Consider the following 22,059-nt stretch of genomic DNA (forward strand, 5'->3'; position numbering starts at 1 on the left):
CAGCATACAACCATGGCCATGCCAGAGGCCCAACCTCACTCTTCATGACTAATCTCTACAGAGAAACCTAATCAATAAAATCTATAGGTACCGCTTTTTTTTTTTTTTTTTTTTAGGTACCACTTTTTTTCCCCTGAAAACTGTGGCACCAGCTTGGAATGGGGGTAAGCAGCCTCTTACCCTCAACCCTGTACTTCTGAAAGCTCCAGCAGCTACACCTACATTCCACAGCTGCCACCAGGTCAGTTCATTTGACATTTTCTACATATTGTGGGGTTCCTAGAAAGCCTAGCCACAAATGTTGTCACACAGCACCTCCAAATTCCCATAGACAGTACTGACAGCTCAGTTGGAGCATACTAAATTAGACCAAAAAAACTTGCAGAGAAGCCAACTAATCTCAATAAGCAAAAACAACATACATTGCTTAACTAGTAACAAATAACTTAGTAAGCCCTCAGACAATGACTGAATGACCTCAATGTGTAACAAGAAACAACAGTATTATAAACAACTGTTTAAATGAAGTAACTTTAAAAAAGTAAAAATGGTGAGATACAACACTGTTATGTCAAGGATGAGTAACACTGGCATATCAACAATGATAGTGTCGAGGTATATGAAATGCCTCTAGAAGCTGAGAAGGGTTAAAAACTTATTATTCTCTCAGGTTTTTAGGTAGCATTTAATGTTATTTGTTACTTAGATTTTAATCTAATTATATCTTTGTCTTATTTCTGATATCAAATTTTAAAATAATAAATTAGTTCTGCTTGATGTCATTAAAAAAGCAAAAGTCCTAACATGCATATTGCTGGGCTCTAAAGGCAAGAAATCTGAGAAAATTAGTGAGAAATTGGGTTAAGGATATACAATTGGTTATCATAGAGCATATTATATTACTTCAGGTAACAATAATATTTTGGGGGCCATATGATCTAGAACAACATTTCTCAAATGGGGGCAAACTGACCATTTGGAGGCCCCTGGGATCTTATATGGGGCCACAACTGGAAGGGATCAACTCCTAGGACAAGAGGAGGAATAGAGGTTGAAAGGTATCAAGTCAGAAAAAGGTGGAGAAAACTGACCTAGTCTATGAGCAAATGGTTCCAACTATTAGTGAAGCTTTGCAGGATGTGACCACCAAATGCATATCATTTCATTTAATTAGGTTTTATGAACTGACAGAACTCTGTGAGCAGTAATATAAAAAAAGTAACAGGTCACACTTGCTACCAGTGGACTTTGACACTGGGTCACACACAGTTCAGCTTTTACTATTTTGATTCCCATTGGAAGAACAATTGAACTTTAAAAATTTATCTTAATAACATAGTCAGTTTTAATCATAGCATTTTAGAATTACAAAGGTTATTTTAGAGTTTTGAATTAATAAGAATATGATGAGACTATTGTTAGTAACTTTTCCTTAAAATGCTGACTTTGGGAGAGAAGATGAAAGGAAAGAGTATCCCATTTTGTGCCCCACATATTCAGATTTTGTTTTGCAAATGTTTTCTGGTTACCATAGTAACTCCTAAATTTCTCTGTAAATGGGAAACGGGAATCTCTTTTAAACAAAAAATGATTAGTGTATTCTTTGTATCCTGGTAAGCTCATTCTGTGCTGTCAAATTACATTTTGACAGCTAGGTGGTAATCTAAAACATGCATCTTTTAGAAAATCTGAATAATGAATTACTTCCAAAGATTGACAGCTATTCTTCATTCATAACTTTAATATGCATTTGATTTCAGTGAATTCAAGTGAATAAGCTAAAATACTTGCTATACTATTAAAGTACTTCAGAATATATTCTTACATGAAAAAAATATCGACATCTGTCAGTTTTGACTGCTGTACTCATGAAATGTGATCTTAGGGAAGAAGAAAAGCTATCAGTCAGACTTGGAAGTGGAACCTTGCCTCACTTAGCCAGTTACTAGCTGCATAAACTTGGGCAAGCAGTCTAACTCTGAGACTCAATTCTCACCTGGGAAACATGAATCATGAAAAAAAAATTGTAGTGCCTATAACATTGCTCAGTCTACTGAAAGTTTGCTATGGAATATGGTAGTTATTATAACCAAAGCAAAAATAAAAGTACAGAAATACCCCAAACCCATTAGATCTGGTTTAAAGAAATAAGGCTTTATATGAGAAATATGAATATACTTCAAAAATGATGCACTACCAAAATTATTCAGAGGTGGACTTTTGGAGCCTGAGCAATGGCTCAGCAGTAGGACATTTGCCTTGCATGTGGCTGACCCAGGATGGACCTTGGTTTGATCCCCTGGTGTCTCATATGGTCCCCCAAGCCAGGAGCAATTCCTGAGTGCACAGCCAGCAATAACCCCTGAGCGTCACCAGATGTGGCCCAAAACTCCCCCCCCAAAATAGAGTTGGACTTCTTTAGCTTTTAATGGTTTATGATATTCCTTCAGTAAGTCATCAAAAATAAAATAATAATAAAAATAAAATGGTAGAACATGACAAATTAAACTTGAAAAAAGGAAATTTGAAGTTTTTAAAACTCTTTTAATACTGAGCTATGCAGTTAACTAAAGTTAATTTATAACTTTTAAATAGCAAATGACCAAATTTTTAACCTAAAACAGGTTTGGTGAGACAAGGCCAGGAGTCCTCAATAATCAATTCACAATAATATATATGTATATATATGTGTGTATATATGTATGTGAATAAGCCTTGGATTTCTCTAAGAATGAGTCATCTCTGGATGAAAGCTTCCATTAAGGCTGACCAGGTTTCTTTTCTTGTTTCCAATAGTGTTCATATTGGAAATTCATGTTCATATTCATTTCTCTTTTTCATATTCCAATAGTAGAATGGATCATCTGCATCCTGTATTTTTTGGTTTATTTTTTATTAAATTATGTTTAAAAGAACAGGAATTTAAGTTAGCCATGGAAAATATTTTGTCATTATATTACTTAATCCTTAATTTGTCTTTTGTAAAATCACCCAATGCACCTTATCAAACCCCACAGACGGGTCTGGTCTGAAGAAAGGTAGCTGTGAAGAATTAATAAACCAAGACAGTCAGGAGAAAATCATGGAGTCTGGTTGGCTTTCTGCCTCATGGTCTCTCTATGCACGCCACGCATAACTGAAATCTCTTTATTTCCTAACTAGGAGAGAGAGGGCCAATCAGATGACAAAGGTAGAGTACATAGTTCAAGCTACTCTAGTCTAGGCAGACTTCTACGTATCAAAGGGAGAGGTAAGCAGGAATGAGGAAGTTGGGAGAATGCCTTTGTTTTGTGTAAAGTCAGGGTGTGGCTTAAAATTCTTGATTCCTGAACTTTGACTTATTTTCAATTTAGAAGCATCATAAATGGTTGTGCTGGTTAAAAATAATTAAGCTGTGGAAGAAAAATTCAAATGCAAACAATAAAAGGCAAAACAATGTTCTTTCAGGGGAACCTAGATCTTGGCAACTGTACTAGTGATTCTATGTAAGAGACCTAAGATGTGAGGCTGCAGCCATTCATCAGGTCACTTTGGCATTTTGAGGGAATCTCTAAGGTCTATGCCTAGTATGTTTAGGCTCCTTAAGGGTAGCAGCTAATGATCTAGGGGGACCTATGGTTCTTGGGATAAAATTGGGAACAGCACCATGCAAGGTATACATATACCTTACTCCTTTTATTTTCTTTCTGAACCCCAACAATATAGTCTTATATAAGTAGTTAAAACTATCTTCAAATAAAAATAATTATTTAAAGATCTTAACCTCATGTTGCATTTGGCACTTAGGTCCTATATAAGTTAGTTTATTGAAAAGTATGATGCAGAATTGATATATAACTAAATCAAACAAAAAAGAATTTTTTTACTTAATTATCTTGCATCTGAGACATAATTAATATTCTAGGTCAAAATCAGACAGAAGTAAAAGTCACTTGATAGAGGCTATCTCATAATATTTATCTGACTAAATTACTGTATTTACACACTAACTCTAATAAGAAACCAGATATAATAGGGAAGTCTGGGTGTATGTTCTAAAAACAGAAAGTATATGCAGGACTGGACAGCAAGTTGTCTTTTGGGTAACAGTACACACAACACCAGTATCAACTCTACTTCATTTTTTTAACTGTGGTGTTACTGGATCAGAGCTTTTTAACAGGTAAAGTTTAGGTGCCCTATTAGGTTTAAATGGCAGATTAACAATAGTTCTAGAGTAAGTATAAATCAAACCTTGCACTGAGTATGCCCAGATCTAGCCATAGGTATAAGTTTAGAAAGTGAGACCTAAATTCCAGGCATGTTCTAAATGCTATTCAGATATTAATTTATTAAAATCATGACAATATATGATTCTGTAAACATATAATAACTTATAGATCATCTGAAGTTTGGAAAAATAAATCACATATTTTCTATTTAACATTATTAATTCCTAAAATTATTTAGTGGATTGTCATTGATTGATTAGCTTCAAATCAATTTGGACATCAAATTATCAAACTGTAAAATTGCATCAAACTGTAAAATTAAAGTAACTAAGATTTCAGTCCCTTATTACCTAGCCAAAAGACTAGGAAAATTTTTTCAATTTTTTTTTCATTTTGGGGGTCACACCCAGCAATGCTCAGGGATTACTCTGGCTCCACACATAGGAATTAACTCTGGTAGGTTTCAGGTTAAAATATGACAGGTTGGGAATTGAACTAGAGTAAGGTGAATACAAGGAAAATGCCTATTCCTTGTATTAATCCTCCAATCCCAGTCTTAATTTTTGGATCTAGGTTTCCTGATCTGAACCATCAGATTTGGACAAGATATTTTTGTTTGTTCGTTTGTTTGTTTTTGGGCCACACCCGTTTGATGCTCAGGGGTTACTCCTGGCTAAGCGCTCAGAAATTGCCCCTGGCTTGGGGGGACCATATGTGAAGCAGGGGGATTGAACCACGGTCCTTCCTTGGCTAGCGCTTGCAAGGCAGACACCTTACCTCTAGCGCCACCTCGGCGGCCCCGGACAAGATTATTTTTAAGGTGATTGCTGCTCCTAAAAATCTATTATATTTTATAATCTGTAAAAACAACAAGTAGGAAAGAGCTGTTTACCTCTGCAATCATCCTGTTAGTGTCACCTAAGAAAAGTAGGTTCAGAGCTTCTTCTTCTGTGGTTGCCTGCTGAAGAGATAGGTTTTTCAGGTGAATGTTCTGATCAGTATCCTCCAATATTGTCACCTTCCTAGGGAAACAGAAGCAATAAAATAAATGAAAAAGCTTGCAATCTTCCTTATAGGTTCTTTCTTATTGGATTGATATATTATGACATCTTATAAAATCAAATATGAAGATATTAACCATTATTGGAATAGAATTAATTCTAATAATTTTTTAAAAGGCTGGCATTCCTTTTGACAGTTATTTCTATCAAATAAATTTGGGCTGCCTAACTCTTGAGAGAGACAAATTAGCAGTGAAAACTCTTGGCTATACCAGTCTTTCAGTTTATCACACTGGAGTCCCTTGGATGGGAGGCAGAATAAGTCCCTGTCCCCGCTGAAGCCCTGGCAGCTACACACACAGATCTACCTTCAACTGTTACCACACCAATGACCCAGTGTTAATGCTTTTATACTAATCTCCTAGCCACCAAAAGTTCCAGATATGCCTGTTTTGTGACTGACATTTTCAGGGACTCATTGGAGACAAACTGTGCCATCTCCTCCCATGCTTCTGTACTTCCAGAGCATGAACTACCACTGTTGCTAGTTTATTGGCCCAGTTTCACAGATTTCAAAGTCATGAACTGAATGAAACCCCCATAATTTTAATAGTGAGTTCCCAATAGCAACAAATACAACAAATTAGATGTGAAATTATCATAGGAGCCACATAAGATCAGTAAACAAACCAAAAGCAAAATGTTCAACCAATAGTAAACAATAATAGTAAACAATGGCATAATGACCCCATTGTGAGTTATGGCAATTTTCACAAATTTTCTTTTTATGACTTTTTCCCCCAATAATTCCATTACCATTTAGTTGTACCAGCAACATTAAGTAAAATTATTTGTACCTCACAAGGGGCAGCCTTCAGGTAATTTGGGAAACTGATAAAATGGTGGAGGAAAAGTTACACTGATGGTTGAATTGGTGTTAGAATATTGAATGCCAGAAATAACTGTAGTATGAGCAACTTTGTAAACCACAGTGTTTAAAGTAAGAAAATATAATTAAAACAAATAAATTTTGGTCTGATTTAAAACTATGGCTTTATAGTCCTCAGATACTAATCCATTTAAAAATGAATAAACTTATTGAATTAAAAATGAAAATACGAACGCAGATGCCAGCACCCCTATCTGCCTGTCTTGTGAGGTACCACCTCACACCCGAGAGATTGGCACACTTTACAAAGAATGAGAAAAAGCAGTGTTACTGGGGATGTGGAGAGAAAGGGACTCTTATCCACTGCTGGTGGGAATGCCGTCTAATTCAACCTTTATGGAAAGCAATATGAAGATTTCTCCAAAAATTGGAAATCAAGCTCCCATACGACCTAGCTATACCACTCCTAGGAATATACCCTAGGAACACAAAATACAATACAAAACTCCCTTCCTTACACCTATATTCATTGCAGCACTATTTACCATAGCAAGACTCTAGAAACAGCCAAGATACCCTTCAACAGATGAAATGGCTAAAGAAACTGTGGTACATATACACAATGGAATATTATGCAGCTGTCAGGAGAGATGAAGTCATGAAATTTTCCTATACATAGATGTACATGGAATCTATTATGCTGAGTGAAATAAGTCAGAGATAGAGAGAGAAAGATGCAGAATGGTCTCACTCATCTATGGGTTTTAAGAAAAATGAAAGGCATTTTTGCAATAATAATTTTCAGACACAAAAGAGAAAAGAACTGGAAGTTACAGCTCACCTCATGAAGCTCACCGCAAACAGAATGAGTTTAGTTAGAGAAATCACTATGTTTTGAACTATCCTAATAATGAGAATGTACGGGAGAAATAGAAAGCCTGTCTAGAGTACAGGCAGGGGTTGGTGGGAAGGAGGGATATTTGGGACATTGGTGATGGGAATGTTGCACTAGTGATGGGTGGTGTTCTTTACATGACTGAAACTCAAATACAATCATGTATGTAATAAAGTTGGTTAAATAAAAAAATTAAATAAAAAATTTAAAGAAATGAAAATACATTAATTTCTACCTCTAAATCAGAAAATAAAGCCATATAGTTTTCCCTGTCAATTGTTTTTTAGCTAGAGAACACACATTTTTTAAAACATTTCCTTTTTAGTTCAATTTCATGGTCACTCAATCAACATGAACTTTCAAACTAGTTAAATCATCACCTTAAACATGTTGAAAATTAAGATAACTGCTGTCTATCTTGAAGAGTTTACTTTTCTAATCACAGGACCAAAATGTTATGATCATGTTTTGCTTGATTCTTTTTCTTTTGCGGGGAAGGATATGTTATTGGACCACATCAATGGTGCTCAGGGTTTATTTCTGGATCTGTGTTCTGGGGTTACTCCAAGAATTTCTTGTGACAAGGATCAAATCTGTTGATCCATTTTCTTTTAAAATTTACAAGAATCATACTAATCTGTAAAAAGGTTTTATTTGGTTTTGTTTATTTGTTTTTGTTCATTTTGGTGTCACACACTGAGGCACTCAGGGGTTACTCCTGACTCTGTGCTCAAAAATCGCTCCTGGCAGGCACTAGGGACATATGGGATGCTGGGATTCGAACCACCTATGCTGGTTCTTCAGCATACAAGGCAATGCCCTACTGTTGTGTTTTCTCTCCGGCCCCTAATCTGTAAAAAAGTTTTAATAGGCACTCTGATGCTAATACAATTTCCTCCAAAAGATCCTGAAACTGTCTCCAGAATTGGTTTATCAATATTCTCAAGGTACTTTTAGGACTGGCTACAACTGAAGAGAAGTTGGTCACTCTTCATCCTGTACTTCAAAGAATTACCAATTCAAGCAGTAAAGTTACTATAGTTCCCTTTTGCCTTTTGAGGTGTGCTATCCAGATTTTCTGAAGAACTACAGGAGAGAGAGAGGGAGGTGACAGAATGAAAGAGAAGGGAGGGAGAGAAAAGGGAGGGAAGAAAAAGAGAAAAGGAGAGAAAGAAAGAAAGAAAGAAAGAAAGAAAGAAAGAAAGAAAGAAAGAAAGAAAGAAAGAAAGAAAGAAAGAAAGAAAGAAAGAAAGAAAGAAAGAAAGAAAGAAAGAAAGAAAGAAAGAAAGAAAGAAAGAAAGAAAAAGAAAGAAAGAAAGAAAGAGAAAAGAATCTTATCATTCACAAAATTGCCAAATTATATCTGAATTTTCTTTTTTTTTTTTTTTTTGTGGTTTTTGGGTCACACCCGGCAGTGCTCAGGGGTTACTCCTGGCTCCATGCTCAGAAATTGCTCCTGGCAGGCACGGGGGACCATATGGGACGCTGGGATTCGAACCGATGACCTCTTGCATGAAAGGCAAACGCCTTACCTCCATGCTATCTCTCCAGCCCCTGAATTTTCTTATAATATCTAGAACTGATGATAATTAATAAATATTGGCATCATTAAACACTATATGTCTCCAATAAAAATATAACTAGCAAGTGGAAAGTTTTATATGACTTTTTTAAAATCAAATTAAAAAAGTAAAGATTTTGAAAATATCACAAGTTCTCAACATTCCTTTCATAAGGATGTTATCTTGACTTATACGTAATTTGTGGGCATTTAAAGTACTAATTACAGGAAGAAACTAGATCTCTACCAGCACATCTGTGACCAATATGTCACTAATAATGTATTCCTTTGCTGAGTGTTTTGGACTCCTTCTCAAATCCTTCAACAATACCAACTAAGATGGAAAAAGATCTCTTTACTTAATGAGAACAAGTGCATTTTATTTATTTTTCAACAAGACTCAAAAGTTATTTTATAAATGCTTAAGAGTTCAAAAATGCCTGGAAAACATGAATGCATTTTTTCTGAAATGTATGAGTTGTATTCCATTTTTAGCAACTCACTTTATTCCTTAAACTTTATTTCCATCCTGATCCTTCTGAATTGCTTAAAAAGGTTTACTAAATTCGGTCTCTAGGTATATAGAAGTCAGAATTCTTTTTTTTTTTTTTTTTTGGTTTTTCAGGCCACACCCGTTAGATGCTCAGGGGTTACTCCTGGCTACGCGCTCAGAAATTGCCCCTGGCTTGGGGGGACCATATGGGACGCCGGGGGATCGAACCATGGTCCTTTCCTTGGCTAGCGCTTACAAGGCAGACACCTTACCTCTAGCGCCACCTCGCCGGCCCCTAGAAGTCAGAATTCTTCTGAAAATCCATGAGTACTGTGGCTTACAGGTTAAAAAAAAGTTAGTATTTAAAAGTAGATGAACACATTGAAGGACTGATAGTATATTAAAAGTGAAAGGAGTTCTATTTATTTCTATACAGTGATATAAACATCTTCTCTGAAACCAGCCCAAGTCATCCTTGATACATACTATAAAGTCAAATTTGATACAATATATTATGTGAAAGGTGCAGGGTAGGGCAAGTGTTCAGAAAAGATTCAGAGAGTACACAATGAGAGCCTATCGGATATCCAAAGTATATCATACAACAGCATGGTTTCATTTAAAGCAGAAGTTCCTGGGGTCATCAAATGAAACAAGACACTGGTTCCACCCTAAGAGATCTTATCTGATTGCTGTAGGTCCTGATATGGGTATTAGAAAAATGTAAAAGCTCTAGGTGAGACTAAATGATCGCCAATGCTGAAAGTCATTAATGTCAAATTTGATAACTCTATTAGCTACTAATCTTATTGGTTAATGCCAAAGTCACCCTCAAGCCACTTCTACCTAGAGGCAGCATCATTTTGAATTTTTAAGTCTGCTCTTCTACAGAGGGAAGTGGGTGCACTGATGATGGGGATGGAAATAGAATTATATGCATGGGAAATCACAAATGACAGTGTTGTAAGTCAGAGAATTTCAATAAATAAAGACACATTTAAAAATAAACAAAAGAAAAAACATAATATATGAAAACAATTTTTAAAAATGTTCAAATTCTACCTTTCCATAAAATTTTTTTTCTGGGGCTGACAAAAATGTAAAGTGCTTGCATTGCATGTGTCTGACTGGGTTTTAATCCCCAGCACCCAATATGTTCCCCCAAAGTCCCACCAGGAGTAATCCCTGAATTTAGAGAAAGAAGAAACTCTTAGCTCTTGTGGCAGTGACCCCATTCCCCATAATTAAAAAAAAATTAAAAAAAGTTTCTTTTGTGCTGCCATACCATGTCATGTAGCTGATGGGCAAATTAAAATTAAGTTAACCATATGGTTAACCAGCTAACCATAATTAAAGACTAAAGCTTGGCTAGGGATTATTGATCTACCAACATCATAGGATGTTTGGATGACAATCACTGCAGAATTAAGCAAATCTAAGTGATAGAGAGACCACATCATACATATATATCACTTCACTGAAATTAAGAACACAGAAATTAAGTATGGATTAAAAGAGTTAATTAATTTAACCTGAATAGGTCACTGATATAGGAAGATTACATCAGATAATTATAAATAATATTTATAGAAAGTGTGAAATTCATCATTAACCTTTTTGAGTGAGCTAGTTTTACCTTTAAAATCAGTCTTTGATCTCCAATATGGCTACTTCAAAACTATTACACTTCTATATTTACTTCCAAGTATTTTTCCAGCTTTTTCATCTTGTTCAAAACACACTTTTCACGGGTCCCCAGTTTTTCTGCATGGAATTTTCGGTAGTCTTTTTTTTTTTTTTAACACATCACTAAGCACTTTTCTGTGCCTCCTCCTTTTTTTTTATATTATGCTTCCTTCATTCATTTCTGGTTCCTTGCCCATGGGAAGACATTTAAAAGTAAATAAAACAGCAGGTTGGTATCCAAATAAATCAATTTTTCTTCTTTCATAATTCTATTCCTGAATAGGGCTTGGCTCTGGGCACCCCACTAAAGACACTACCTCTGGCATTCTATTAGAAAAATTTGTGGTAGAACTTTCTCCAATCAGGTTTCCCTTGCCAATTCTCCTCATATTTTTCCCTGTTTTATACCCAGTCCCTCCTGCATGAGGCTTTGTACTTTACTTCTTGCCCTGTCTTCCCTTAATGAAAAAAATATTTTTTATTGCTAAGTCTTGAAGCCAGTGTGCCAGTTTCATGCAGTCTTCAGCCTTCGTTCAGAGAAACTGAGACCTGCCTTGGCTTCTTTCACCTAGGTGGGTGAATCTGGAAGTGAGACTATTTAAAGTTCCATCACCAGTGGAATGTTTTTCAGAGATGAAGGAAATAAGAATCATTAGCCACAGTTTCTCATCTAGTTGCTTCCTTTACTGGCCCTTTCTTCCCCACTCACAAATCAATAGCTATTTCCTGAGTCCTTAGTCTGCCACTCGATTCTGACTATAATTTTCATGGGCTTGAAAGAGGGCTTTATTAGAGCTTCTTAAATAAACATCCTAATTCCAAGATGGAAATCCCCCAAACTATTTATTTGATTCTTTTTGAAAGGGCCTGCGAATAGTTTGCCCTACAAAACGATTCTTAAATGTTTAGACTTCAAGTAAAAAGTCACTGATAGCCTTAACTTGGACACCTAAGTGGAAAAGTTCTGCTAAGTATATTCAGCCTGTTTAATGATGGGGAAGAAGCAAGCACTGTGTTTTCTCTGTAAACAGAGAATCATTCCATTTGGCAAAGTAGCTGGAATTTGTAGACTCTTTTTGACTGGAAGACATATCAGCAGCAATATCCAAGCTCTTGTTCTCAATAATAAAATCAATGACAGAACCCTCCCCATCCCACATCCTATCTCCACAACATTCCAACACCACCAACTTGCTGAATAGGGACTTTCCAGGAGTTACGGCATCAAATCTAGATCCTTATTTTAATGTCATAGACAAATGTTGTTGTGGTTCACTTTTATTTTTTATGCCCCCTATATCCCTCATCCCCACCCCCTCCCTATATTCGAGACAGATATTTTACTTCTTCTACCCAATAACATTGTCATGGTAGTTGTTAGTGCAGTGCAGTTATTTTTCTAACTGCACTAACCACTCTTTGTGGTAAGCTTCATATTGTGAGCTGGTCCTTTTGGCCCTCATCTCTGAGGATTATAACAATACATTTTTTTATTTTTCTTAAGGCCCCTAGATCAGTGAGATTATTCTGTGTCTCTCTCTTTCCCTCTGGTTTATTTCATTCAGCATAGTGGTTTCCATGTACATCCATGTATTTCATGACTTCATCTCTCCTGATGGCTGCATAATATTCCATTGTGTATATGAACCACCGTTTCTTTAGCCATTCATATGTTGAAGGGAATCTCAGTTGTTTCGAGTCTGGCTATTATAAATAGTACTGCAATGAATATAGGTGTAAGAAAGAGATTTTTATATTACATTTTTGTGTTCTTAGGGCATATTCCTAGGAGTAGTATAGCTGGATCATATGAGAGCTCAATTTCCAGTTTTAGGAGGAATCTCCATATTGTTTTCCACAGATGCTAGACTAGACGGCATTCCCACAGCAATGAATGAGTTTCTTTTTCCCACATCCCCATCAGCACAGATTGTTCTTGTTCTTTGTGATGTGTGCTAGTCTCTGTGGTGTGAGATGGTACCTCATTTTGTTTTGATATGCATCTTCCTGATTATTAGTGATGTGGAGCATTTTTCATGTGTCTTTTGGACATTTGTATTTTTTCTTTGAGGAAGTGTCTGTTCATTTCTTCTCCCCATTTCTGATGAGGTTAGATGTTTCGTTTTTGTTGTTGTTAATTTCTGTCAATACCTTGTATATTTTCAATATTAACCCCTTGTCTGATATACTAGTGAATAGTTTCTCCATTCTGTGGGTTGGTTTTGTATCCTAGTGACTATTTCCTTTGATGTACAGAAGCTTCTCAGCTTAATATAGACCCATCTGTTTATTTCTGCTTCCACTTGTTTGGAGAGTGCTGTTTCCTCCTTAAAGAGGCCTTTAGCCTCAATGTCATGCAGTGTTTCACCTATATGTTGTTCTATTTATACCATATGGTTTTGGTGTCTGATGTCAAGATCTTAAATCAATTTGGATTTGATTTGTGCATGGTGTTAGATGGTTGTCTGAGTTCATTTTTTTTTTGCAAGTGGATGTTCAGTTCTGCCAACACCACTTGAAGAGGCTTTCCTTGCTCCATTTTGCATTTCTTTCCCCTTTATCAAAGATAAAATGATTATAGGTCTGGGAAACATTCTCTGAATACTAGAATCTATTCCACTGATTTGAGGGTCTGTCTTTATTCCAGTACCATGCTGCTTTAATGACTATAGCTAAGTGATACAATTTAAAGTTGGGGAAAGTGATGCCCCCTTAATCTTTTCCCTAGGGTTGCTCTAGCTATTTGTAGGTGTTGACCATTCCTAATGAATTTCAGGAGTGTTTGATCCACTTTTTTGAAGAAAATCATGGGTATCCTTAGAACGATTGCATTAAATGTGTACAATATTTTGAGGAGTATTGATATTTTAATGATGTTAACTTCCCAATTCATGAGCAGGGTATATGTCTCCATGTCCTGTGTCCTCTTTTATTTCTTGAAGCAGGGTTTTGTAGTTTTCTTTGTATAGGTCCTTCACCTTTTTTAGTTAAGTGGACTTCAAGATATCTGTTTGTGTAACATTAATGTCAAGATATCTGAGTTTGTGTAACATTAATGTGAATGGGATTGTTTTTTTAATGTCTATTTCTTACATATATATGAAGGCCATTGATTTTTACATGTTAATTTTGTAGCCTGCCACGTTGCTCTATGAATCTATTGTTTTTAGAAGCTTTTTGGTAGAGTCTTTAGGGTTTTCTAGTATAGTATCATGTCATCTGCAAACAGTGAGAGCTTGACTTCTTCCTTTCCTATCTGGATGTCCTTGGTATCTTTTTCTTGCCTAATCGCTATGGCAAGAACTTCCACCACTATGTTGAATAGGAGTAGTGAGGGAGAGGAGCCTTGTTTTGTACCAGATTTTAGAGGAAAGGCTTTTAACTTATCTCCATTGAGAATTATATTTTTCATTGGCTTGTGCTATATGGCCCTGACTACTTTGAGAAAAGTTCATTCCATTCCCATCTTGATGAGAGTTTTTTTTTTTTTTTAATCAAGAATGGGTGTTGGACCTTTCTCTGCATCGACTGATTGGATCATATGATTTTTATTTTTCTTGTTGTTGATATGGCACATTATGTTGATTGATTTACATATGTTAAACCATCCTTGCATTCCTGGAATGAAACCTACTTGGTCATGGTATATGACCTTCTTTTTTTTTTTTTTTTTTTTTTTTTAATTTTTTTTTTTTTATTTAAACACCTTGATTACATACATGATTGTGTTTGGGTTTCAGTCATAAAAGGAACACCACCCATCACCAGTGCAACATTCCCATCACCCAAGTCCCAAATCACCCTCCTCCCCACCCAACCCCCGCCTGTACCCTAAACAGGCTCTACATTTCCCTCATACATTCTCAATATTAGGACAGTTCAAAATGTAGTTATTTCTCTAACTAAACTCATCACTCTTTGTGGTGAGCTTCCTGAGGTGAGCTGGAACTTCCAGCTCTTTTCTCTTTTGTGTCTGAAAATTATTATTACAAGGGTGTCTTTCATTTTTCTTAAAACCCATAGATGAGTGAGACCATTCTGCGTTTTTCTCTCTCTCTCTGACTTATTTCACTCAGCATAATAGATTCCATGTACATCCATGTATAGGAAAATTTCATGACTTCATCTCTCCTGACAGCTGCATAATATTCCATTGTGTATATGTACCACAGTTTCTTTAGCCATTCATCTGTTGAAGGGCATCTTGGTTGTTTCCAGAGTCTTGCTATGGTAAATAGAGCTGCAATGAATATAGGTGTAAGGAAGGGGTTTTTGTATTGTATTTTTGTGTTCCTAGGGTATATTCCTAGGAGTGGTATAGCTGGATCGTATGGGAGCTCGATTTCCAGTTTTTGGAGGAATCTCCATATCGCTTTCCATAAAGGTTGAACTAGACAGCATTCCCACCAGCAGTGGATAAGAGTTCCTTTCTCTCCACATCCCCGCCAACACTGTTTATTCTCATTCTTTGTGATGTGTGCCATTCTCTGGGGTGTGAGGTGGTATCTCATCGTTGTTTGGATTTGCATCTCCCTGATGATTAGTGATGTGGAACATTTTTTCATGTGTCTTTTGGCCATGCGTATTTCTTCTTTGTCAAAGTGTCTGTTCATTTCTTCTCCCCATTTTTTGATGGGGTTAGATGTTTTTTTCTTGTAAAGTTCTGTCAGTGCCTTGTATATTTTGGAGATTAGCCCCTTATCTGATGGGTATTGGGTGAATAGTTTCTCCCACTCAGTGGGTGGCTCTTGTATCCTGGGCACTATTTCCTTTGAGGTGCAGAAGCTTCTCAGCTTAATATATTCCCATCTGTTAATCTCTGCTTTCACTTGCTTGGAGAGTGCAGTTTCCTCCTTGAAGATGCCTGTAATGTCCTGGAGTGTTTTGCCTATGTGCTGTTCTATATATCTTATGGTTTTGGGGCTGATATCGAGGTCTTTAATCCATTTGGATTTTACCTTTGTACATGATGTTAGCTGGGGGTCTAAGTTTAATTTTTTGCAAGTGGCTATCCAATTGTGCCAACACCACTTGTTGAAGAGGCTTTCCCTGCTCCATTTAGGATTTCCTGCTCCTTTATCAAAAATTAGATGGTTGTATCTCTGGGGAACATTTTCTGAGTATTCAAGCCTATTCCACTGATCTGAGGACCTATCCTTATTCCAATACCATGCTGTTTTGATAACTGTTGCTTTGTAGTACAGTTTAAAGTTGGGAAAAGTAATTCCTCCCATATTCTTTTTCCCAATGATTGCTTTAGCTATTCGAGGGTGTTTATTGTTCCAAATGAATTTCAAAAGTGTCTGATCCACTTCTTTGAAGAATGTCATGGGTATCTTTAGAGGGATGGCATTAAATCTGTATAATGCCTTGGGGAGTATTGACATTTTGATGATGTTAATCCTGCCAATCCATGAGCAGGGTATGTGTTTCCATTTCCGTGTGTCCTCTCTTATTTCTTGGAGCAGAGTTTTATAGTTTTCTTTGTATAGGTCCTTCACATATTTAGTCAAGTTGATTCCAAGATATTTGAGTTTGTGTGGTACTATTGTGAATGGGGTTGTTTTCTTAATGTCCATTTCTTGTTTATTACTGTTGGTGTATAGAAAGGCCATTGATTTTTGTGTGTTAATTTTGTAGCCTGCCACCTTGCTATATGAGTCTATTGTTTCTAGAAGCTTTTTGATAGAGTCTTTAGGGTTTTCTAAGTAGAGTATCATGTCATCTGCAAACAGTGAGAGCTTGACTTCTTCCTTTCCTATCTGGATTCCCTTGATATCCTTTTCTTGCCTAATCGCTATAGCAAGTACTTCCAGTGCTATGTTGAATAGGAGTGGTGAGAGAGGACAGCCTTGTCTTGTGCCAGAATTTAGAGGGAAGGCTTTCAGTTTTTCTCCATTGAGGATAATATTTGCCACTGGCTTGTGGTAGATGGCCTTCACTATATTGAGAAAGGTTCCCTCCATTCCCATCTTGCTGAGAGTTTTGATCAAGAATGGGTGTTGGACCTTATCAAATGCTTTCTCTGCATCTATTGATATGATCATGTGGTTTTTATTTTTCTTGTTATTGATGTTGTGTATTATGTTGATAGATTTACGGATGTTAAACCAGCCTTGCATTCCTGGGATGAAACCTACTTGATCGTAGTGGATGATCTTCTTAATGAGGCATTGAATCCTATTTGCCAGGATTTTGTTGAGGATCTTTGCATCTGCATTCATCAGTGATATTGGTCTGTAATTTTCTTTTTTGGTAGCGTCTCTGTCTGGTTTAGGTATCAAGGTGATGTTGGCTTCATAAAAGCTATTTGGAAGTGTTTCTGTTTGTTCAATTTCATGAAAGAGTCTTGCCAAGATTGGCAGTAGTTCCTCTTGGAAAGTTTGATAGAATTCATTAGTGAATCCATCTGGACCTGGGCTTTTGTTTTTCGGCAGACATTTGATTACTGTTTTAATTTCATCAATGGTGATGGGGGTGTTTAGATATGCTACATCCTCTTCCTTCAACCGTGGAAGATTATAAGAGTCCAAGAATTTATCCATTTCTTCCAGGTTCTCATTTTTAGTGGCGTAGAGTTTTTCAAAGTAGTTTCTGATTACCCTTTGAATCTCTGTCATATCAGTAGTGATCTCTCCTTTTTCATTCCTGATACGAGTTATCAAGTTTCTCTCTCTCTCTTTCTTTGTTAGGTTTGCCAGTGGTCTATCAATCTTGTTTATTTTTTCAAAGAACCAACTTCTGCTTTCGTTGATCTTTCGGATTGTTTTTTGAGTTTCCACTTCGTTGATTTCTGCTCTCAGCTTTGTTATTTCCTTCTGTCTTCCTGTTCTTGGGTCCTTTTGTTGAGCATTTTCTAGTTCTATTAGCTGTGTCATTAAGCTACTCAGGTAAGCTCCTTCTTCCTTCCTGATGTGTGCTTGCAAAGCTATAAATTTTCCTCTCAGTACTGCTTTTGCTGTGTCCCATAAGTTCTGAGAGTTTGTGTCTTTATTGTCATTTGTTTCCAGGAACCTTTTTATTTCCTCCTTGATTTCATCTCGGACCCACTGGTTATTGAGCATGAGGCTGTTTAACTTCCAGGTGTTAAAGTGTTTCTTCTGAGTCCCTTTGGAGTTCACAAATAATTTCAGAGCCTTGTGGTCAGCGAAGGTAGTCTGCAAAATTTCTATCCTCTTGATCTTATGGAGGTATGTTTTATGTGCCAGCATGTAGTCTATCCTGGAGAATGTCCCATGTACATTGGAGAAGAATGTGTATCCAGGTTTCTGGGGATGGAGTGTCCTATATATATCCACTAGGCCTCTTTCTTCCATTTCTCTCCTCAGGTCTAGTATATTCTTGTTGGGTTTCAGTCTGGTTGACCTGTCCAGTGTTGACAAAGCCGTGTTTAGGTCCCCCACAATTATTGTGTTGTTGTTGATATTATTTTTCAGATTTGTCAGCAGTTGTATTAAATATTTTGCTGGCCCCTCATTCGGTGCATATATGTTTAGGAGAGTGAATTCTTCCTGCTCTACGTACCCCTTGATTAATATAAAATGTCCGTCTTTGTCCCTTACAACCTTCCTGAGTATAAAGTTTGCATTATCTGATATTAGTATGGCCACTCCAGCTTTTTTATGGGTGTTGTTTGCTTGGATAACTTTTCTCCAGCCTTTTATTTTGAGTCTATGTTTGTTCTGACTATTCAGGTGCGTTTCTTGTAGGCAGCAGAAGGTTGGATTGAGTTTTTTGATCCATTTAGCCACTCTGTGTCTCTTAACTGGTGCATTTAGTCCATTGACGTTGAGAGAAAGAATTGTCCTGGGATTTAACGCCATCTTTATTTCAAAATTTGGTGTGTCTTTTGGGTAGTCTTGTCTTAGATTAGGTCTTTCAGTTTTTCTCTTAAGACTGGTTTTGTGTCTGTGAAGTTTCTGAGCTGTTTTTTGTCTGTGAAACCATGTATTCTTCCATCAAACCGGAAAGTGAGTTTTGCTGGGTATAGTATTCTGGGGGAAGCATTCATTTCATTCAGTCTTGTCACAATATCCCACCACTGCTTTCTGGCATTGAGCGTTTCTGGTGACAGGTCTGCTGTAAATCTCAGGGAAGCTTGCTTGAACATGATTTCCCCTTTTGATCTTGCTGTTTTCAGAATTCTGTCTCTATCTGTGGGATTTGTCATTGTGACTAGGATGTGTCTTGGGGTGGTTTTTCTGGGGTCTCTTTTGGTTGGTACTCTTCGGGCATGCAGGATTTGATCACATATATTCTTTAGCTCTGGGAGTTTCTCTTTAATGATGTTCTTGACCATTGATTCTTCCTGGAAATTTTCTTCCTGGGTCTCTGGGACTCCAATGATTCTTAAGTTGTTTCTGTTGATCTTATCATAGACTTCTATTTTCGTCTGTTCCCATTCTTTGACTAATTTTTCCATTGTCTGCTCATTTGCTTTAAGTTTTTTGTCCAATCTCTCCTGCTGTATGGAATTGTTATGTATCTCATCTTCCACAGCACCAAGTCTATTCTCAGCTTCTGATACCCTGTCCCAGAGCTTATCCATTTTGTCATTCACTTCGTTTACTGAGTTTTTCAGGCCTGTTAGTTGACATGTTATTTCAGTTTGGAGTTTTGTCATTTCTGCCTTCATATTTTCTTGGTTCTTATTAGTGTTCTGTTCAACTCGATCCATGGTTTCTTGGAGTCTGTTGAGCACCTTCCATATTGCTAGTCTAAAGTCCTTATCTGAGAGGTTGATTAGTTGTTCAGTCATTATCTGGTCCTCAGAATTGTCATCTTCATTCTCTATGTCTGATGCTGGCCTGCGCTGTTTCCCCATTGTCACATTTGTATTGTGGGTTTTTCTACGTGTTGTAGTGGTATTCATTGTCTATATGATGTAGGCAGCACACTCCTCTGGCTCCTCCCTTTCTGGATGGGCTGACTTGCCTCTAAGGGAGGGGAGTCCTCCGTGGATGAAGCCTCACACTGGGTCAAATCTTAGGCCCGAGCATGCAACAGAGAAGACAGTCCAGAGAGAAATGTTTGCTTCTGTGATATAGCGCCGTTCTTAGTGTGATTTTTCCTTCTTGTTGCAATGGAGTTCTTTCCTTGGAAAGAGTGCACGGCCGCGTAGCGAAGCGGAGCGGCCGTGCTCCTCTGAGCCTCTTTTTGCCCCACTCGCAAGAGTTTCACGCAAGAGGACAGTAGACAGACATAGACAGGTCACACTCACAGTCTTTCACAGCTGAGCCCCACTGGGCCGGTGTACTTTCGCGGATTTTCCCCGCCTGGTGTCACACACAGGGAGCCAGCTTTTGCAAAGGATAGCCGGTTTTTATGCTCTGAAGTCCCTCCCTGAAAATGGCGTCTGGGCGAGCGAGGTTTCTGGAGGCTCTTTTTGCCCCACTCGCAAGAGTTTCACGCAAGAGGACAGTAGACAGACATAGACAGGTCACACTCACAGTCTTTCACAGCTGAGCCCCACTGGGCCGGTGTACTTTCACGGATTTTCCCCGCCTGGTGTCACACACAGGGAGCCAGCTTTTGCAAAGGATAGCCGGCTTTTATGCTCTGAAGTCCCTCCCTGGTATATGACCTTCTTGACGAGGCATTGGATCCTATTTGCTAGAATTTTGTTGAGGATCTTTGCATCTGTGTTCATCAGGGATACTGGTCAGTAGTTTTTTTTTTGTTTGTTTTTTTTTTGAAGCATCTCTGTCTGGTTTTGGTCTCAAGGTGATGTTAACTTCATAAAAACTATTTGGGAGTGTTCCTGATTTGTCAATTTCATGAAAGAGTCTGCAGAGGATTGGTAGTAGTTCCTCTTGAAAGGTTTAAAAGAATTCATTAGTCAATCCATCTGGGCCTGGTCTTTTGTTTTGGGAAAGACTTTTGATTACCATTTTAATTTCCTCAGTGATGGGCCTGTCTAGATATGCTAGATCATCCTGGTTTAACTGTGGAAGATTATAAGAGTCCAAGGATTTATCCAAAAAAGAAAAAAAAAGAATTTATCCATTTCTTCCAGATTCTCATGTTTCGTGGCATAGTTTCTCAAAGTAGTCTTTGATTATTCTTTGAATTTCTGGAGAACCTGTAGTGATCTCCCCCTTTGCGTTTCTAATCCAGTTTATTAAATTTCTCTCTCTCTCTCTCTCTCTCTCTCTCTCTCTCTCTCTCTCTCTCTCTCTCTCTCTCTCTCTCTATTTCTTTGTGAGTTTTTTTGTTTGTTTGTTTTGGATTTTTTGGTTTTTGGGTCACACCCAGCAGTGCCCAGGGGTTACTCATGGCTCTCTGCTCAGAAATCACTCCCGGCAGACACAGGGGACCATATGGATGCCGAGATTCAAACCACTATCCATCCTGGATGGGCTGCATGCAAAGCAAATGCCTTACCACTGTGATATCTCTCCAGCCCTCTTTGTGAGTTTTGCTAGTGTTTATCAATTTTGTTTATTTTTTCAAAGATATGGTTCACTTTTAAAAAATTCCATTTACAAATGTAACTTGTTTTGACCATATACTGTACCTCAACATCATGTCCAAATGGCTACGTGCTAACAAGCAGGCAAGTCCTCCATCATCATAATAGTTTACAAGCTATTTAATTATTTAATAATTCTGATGGGAATGACATCTAGTCCAACCTTTATGGAAAGTGATGTGGAGATTCCTCCAAAACCTGGAAACTGAGCTCTGATATGATCCAGCTATACCACTCCTAGGGATATACCCTAGGAATACAAAAATTCAATACAAAAATTCCTTCCTTACACCTATCTTCATTGAAGCACTATTTACCATAGCAAGACTCTGAAAACAACCAATCTGTCCTTCAACAGATGAATGGCTAAAGATACTGTGGTCCATATACACAATGGAATATTATGCAGCTGTCAGGAGAGATGAATTCATGGAATTTTCCCATACATGGATTTGCATGGAATCTATTATGCTGAGTGAAATAAGTCAGAGGGAGAGAAAGATGCAGAATAGTCTCACTTATCTATGGGTTTTAAGAAAAATCAAAGACGTTCTTGCAATAATTTTCAGAGACAAAAGAGAGGAGGGCTGAAAGTTCCAGCTCACTTCCTGAAGCTCACCACAAAGAGTGATGAGCGTAGTTAGAGAAATAACTACATTGAGAACTATCCTAACAATGAGAATAAATGAGGGAAGTAAGAAGCCTGTCTAGAGTACAGGCGGGGGTGGTGTGGGAGGAGGGAGACTTGGGACATTGTGGATAGGAATGTTGTGTACTGGTGAAGGGGGGTGTTCTTTACATGACTGAAACTCAACCATAATCATGTTTGTAATCTAGGTGTTCAAATAAAGA

General features: G+C 37.4%; 1 protein-coding gene across 1 annotated transcript in view; it reads right to left on the minus strand.

Moving 5' to 3' along the window:
* The window catches only part of KIF6 (kinesin family member 6), a 601,782-nt gene that overhangs the window by 388,616 nt on the left and 191,107 nt on the right, over nucleotides 1-22,059 (minus strand). Inside the window, exon 6 of the mRNA XM_049764755.1 lies at nucleotides 5,104-5,233. Within this exon, the coding sequence (XP_049620712.1) occupies nucleotides 5,104-5,233 (130 nt within the window). The remainder of the gene's footprint in view (nucleotides 1-5,103; nucleotides 5,234-22,059) is intronic.

This window comes from Suncus etruscus, chromosome 18 (assembly GCF_024139225.1).
Source record: "Suncus etruscus isolate mSunEtr1 chromosome 18, mSunEtr1.pri.cur, whole genome shotgun sequence".
NCBI classification, from domain to species: Eukaryota; Metazoa; Chordata; class Mammalia; order Eulipotyphla; family Soricidae; genus Suncus; species Suncus etruscus.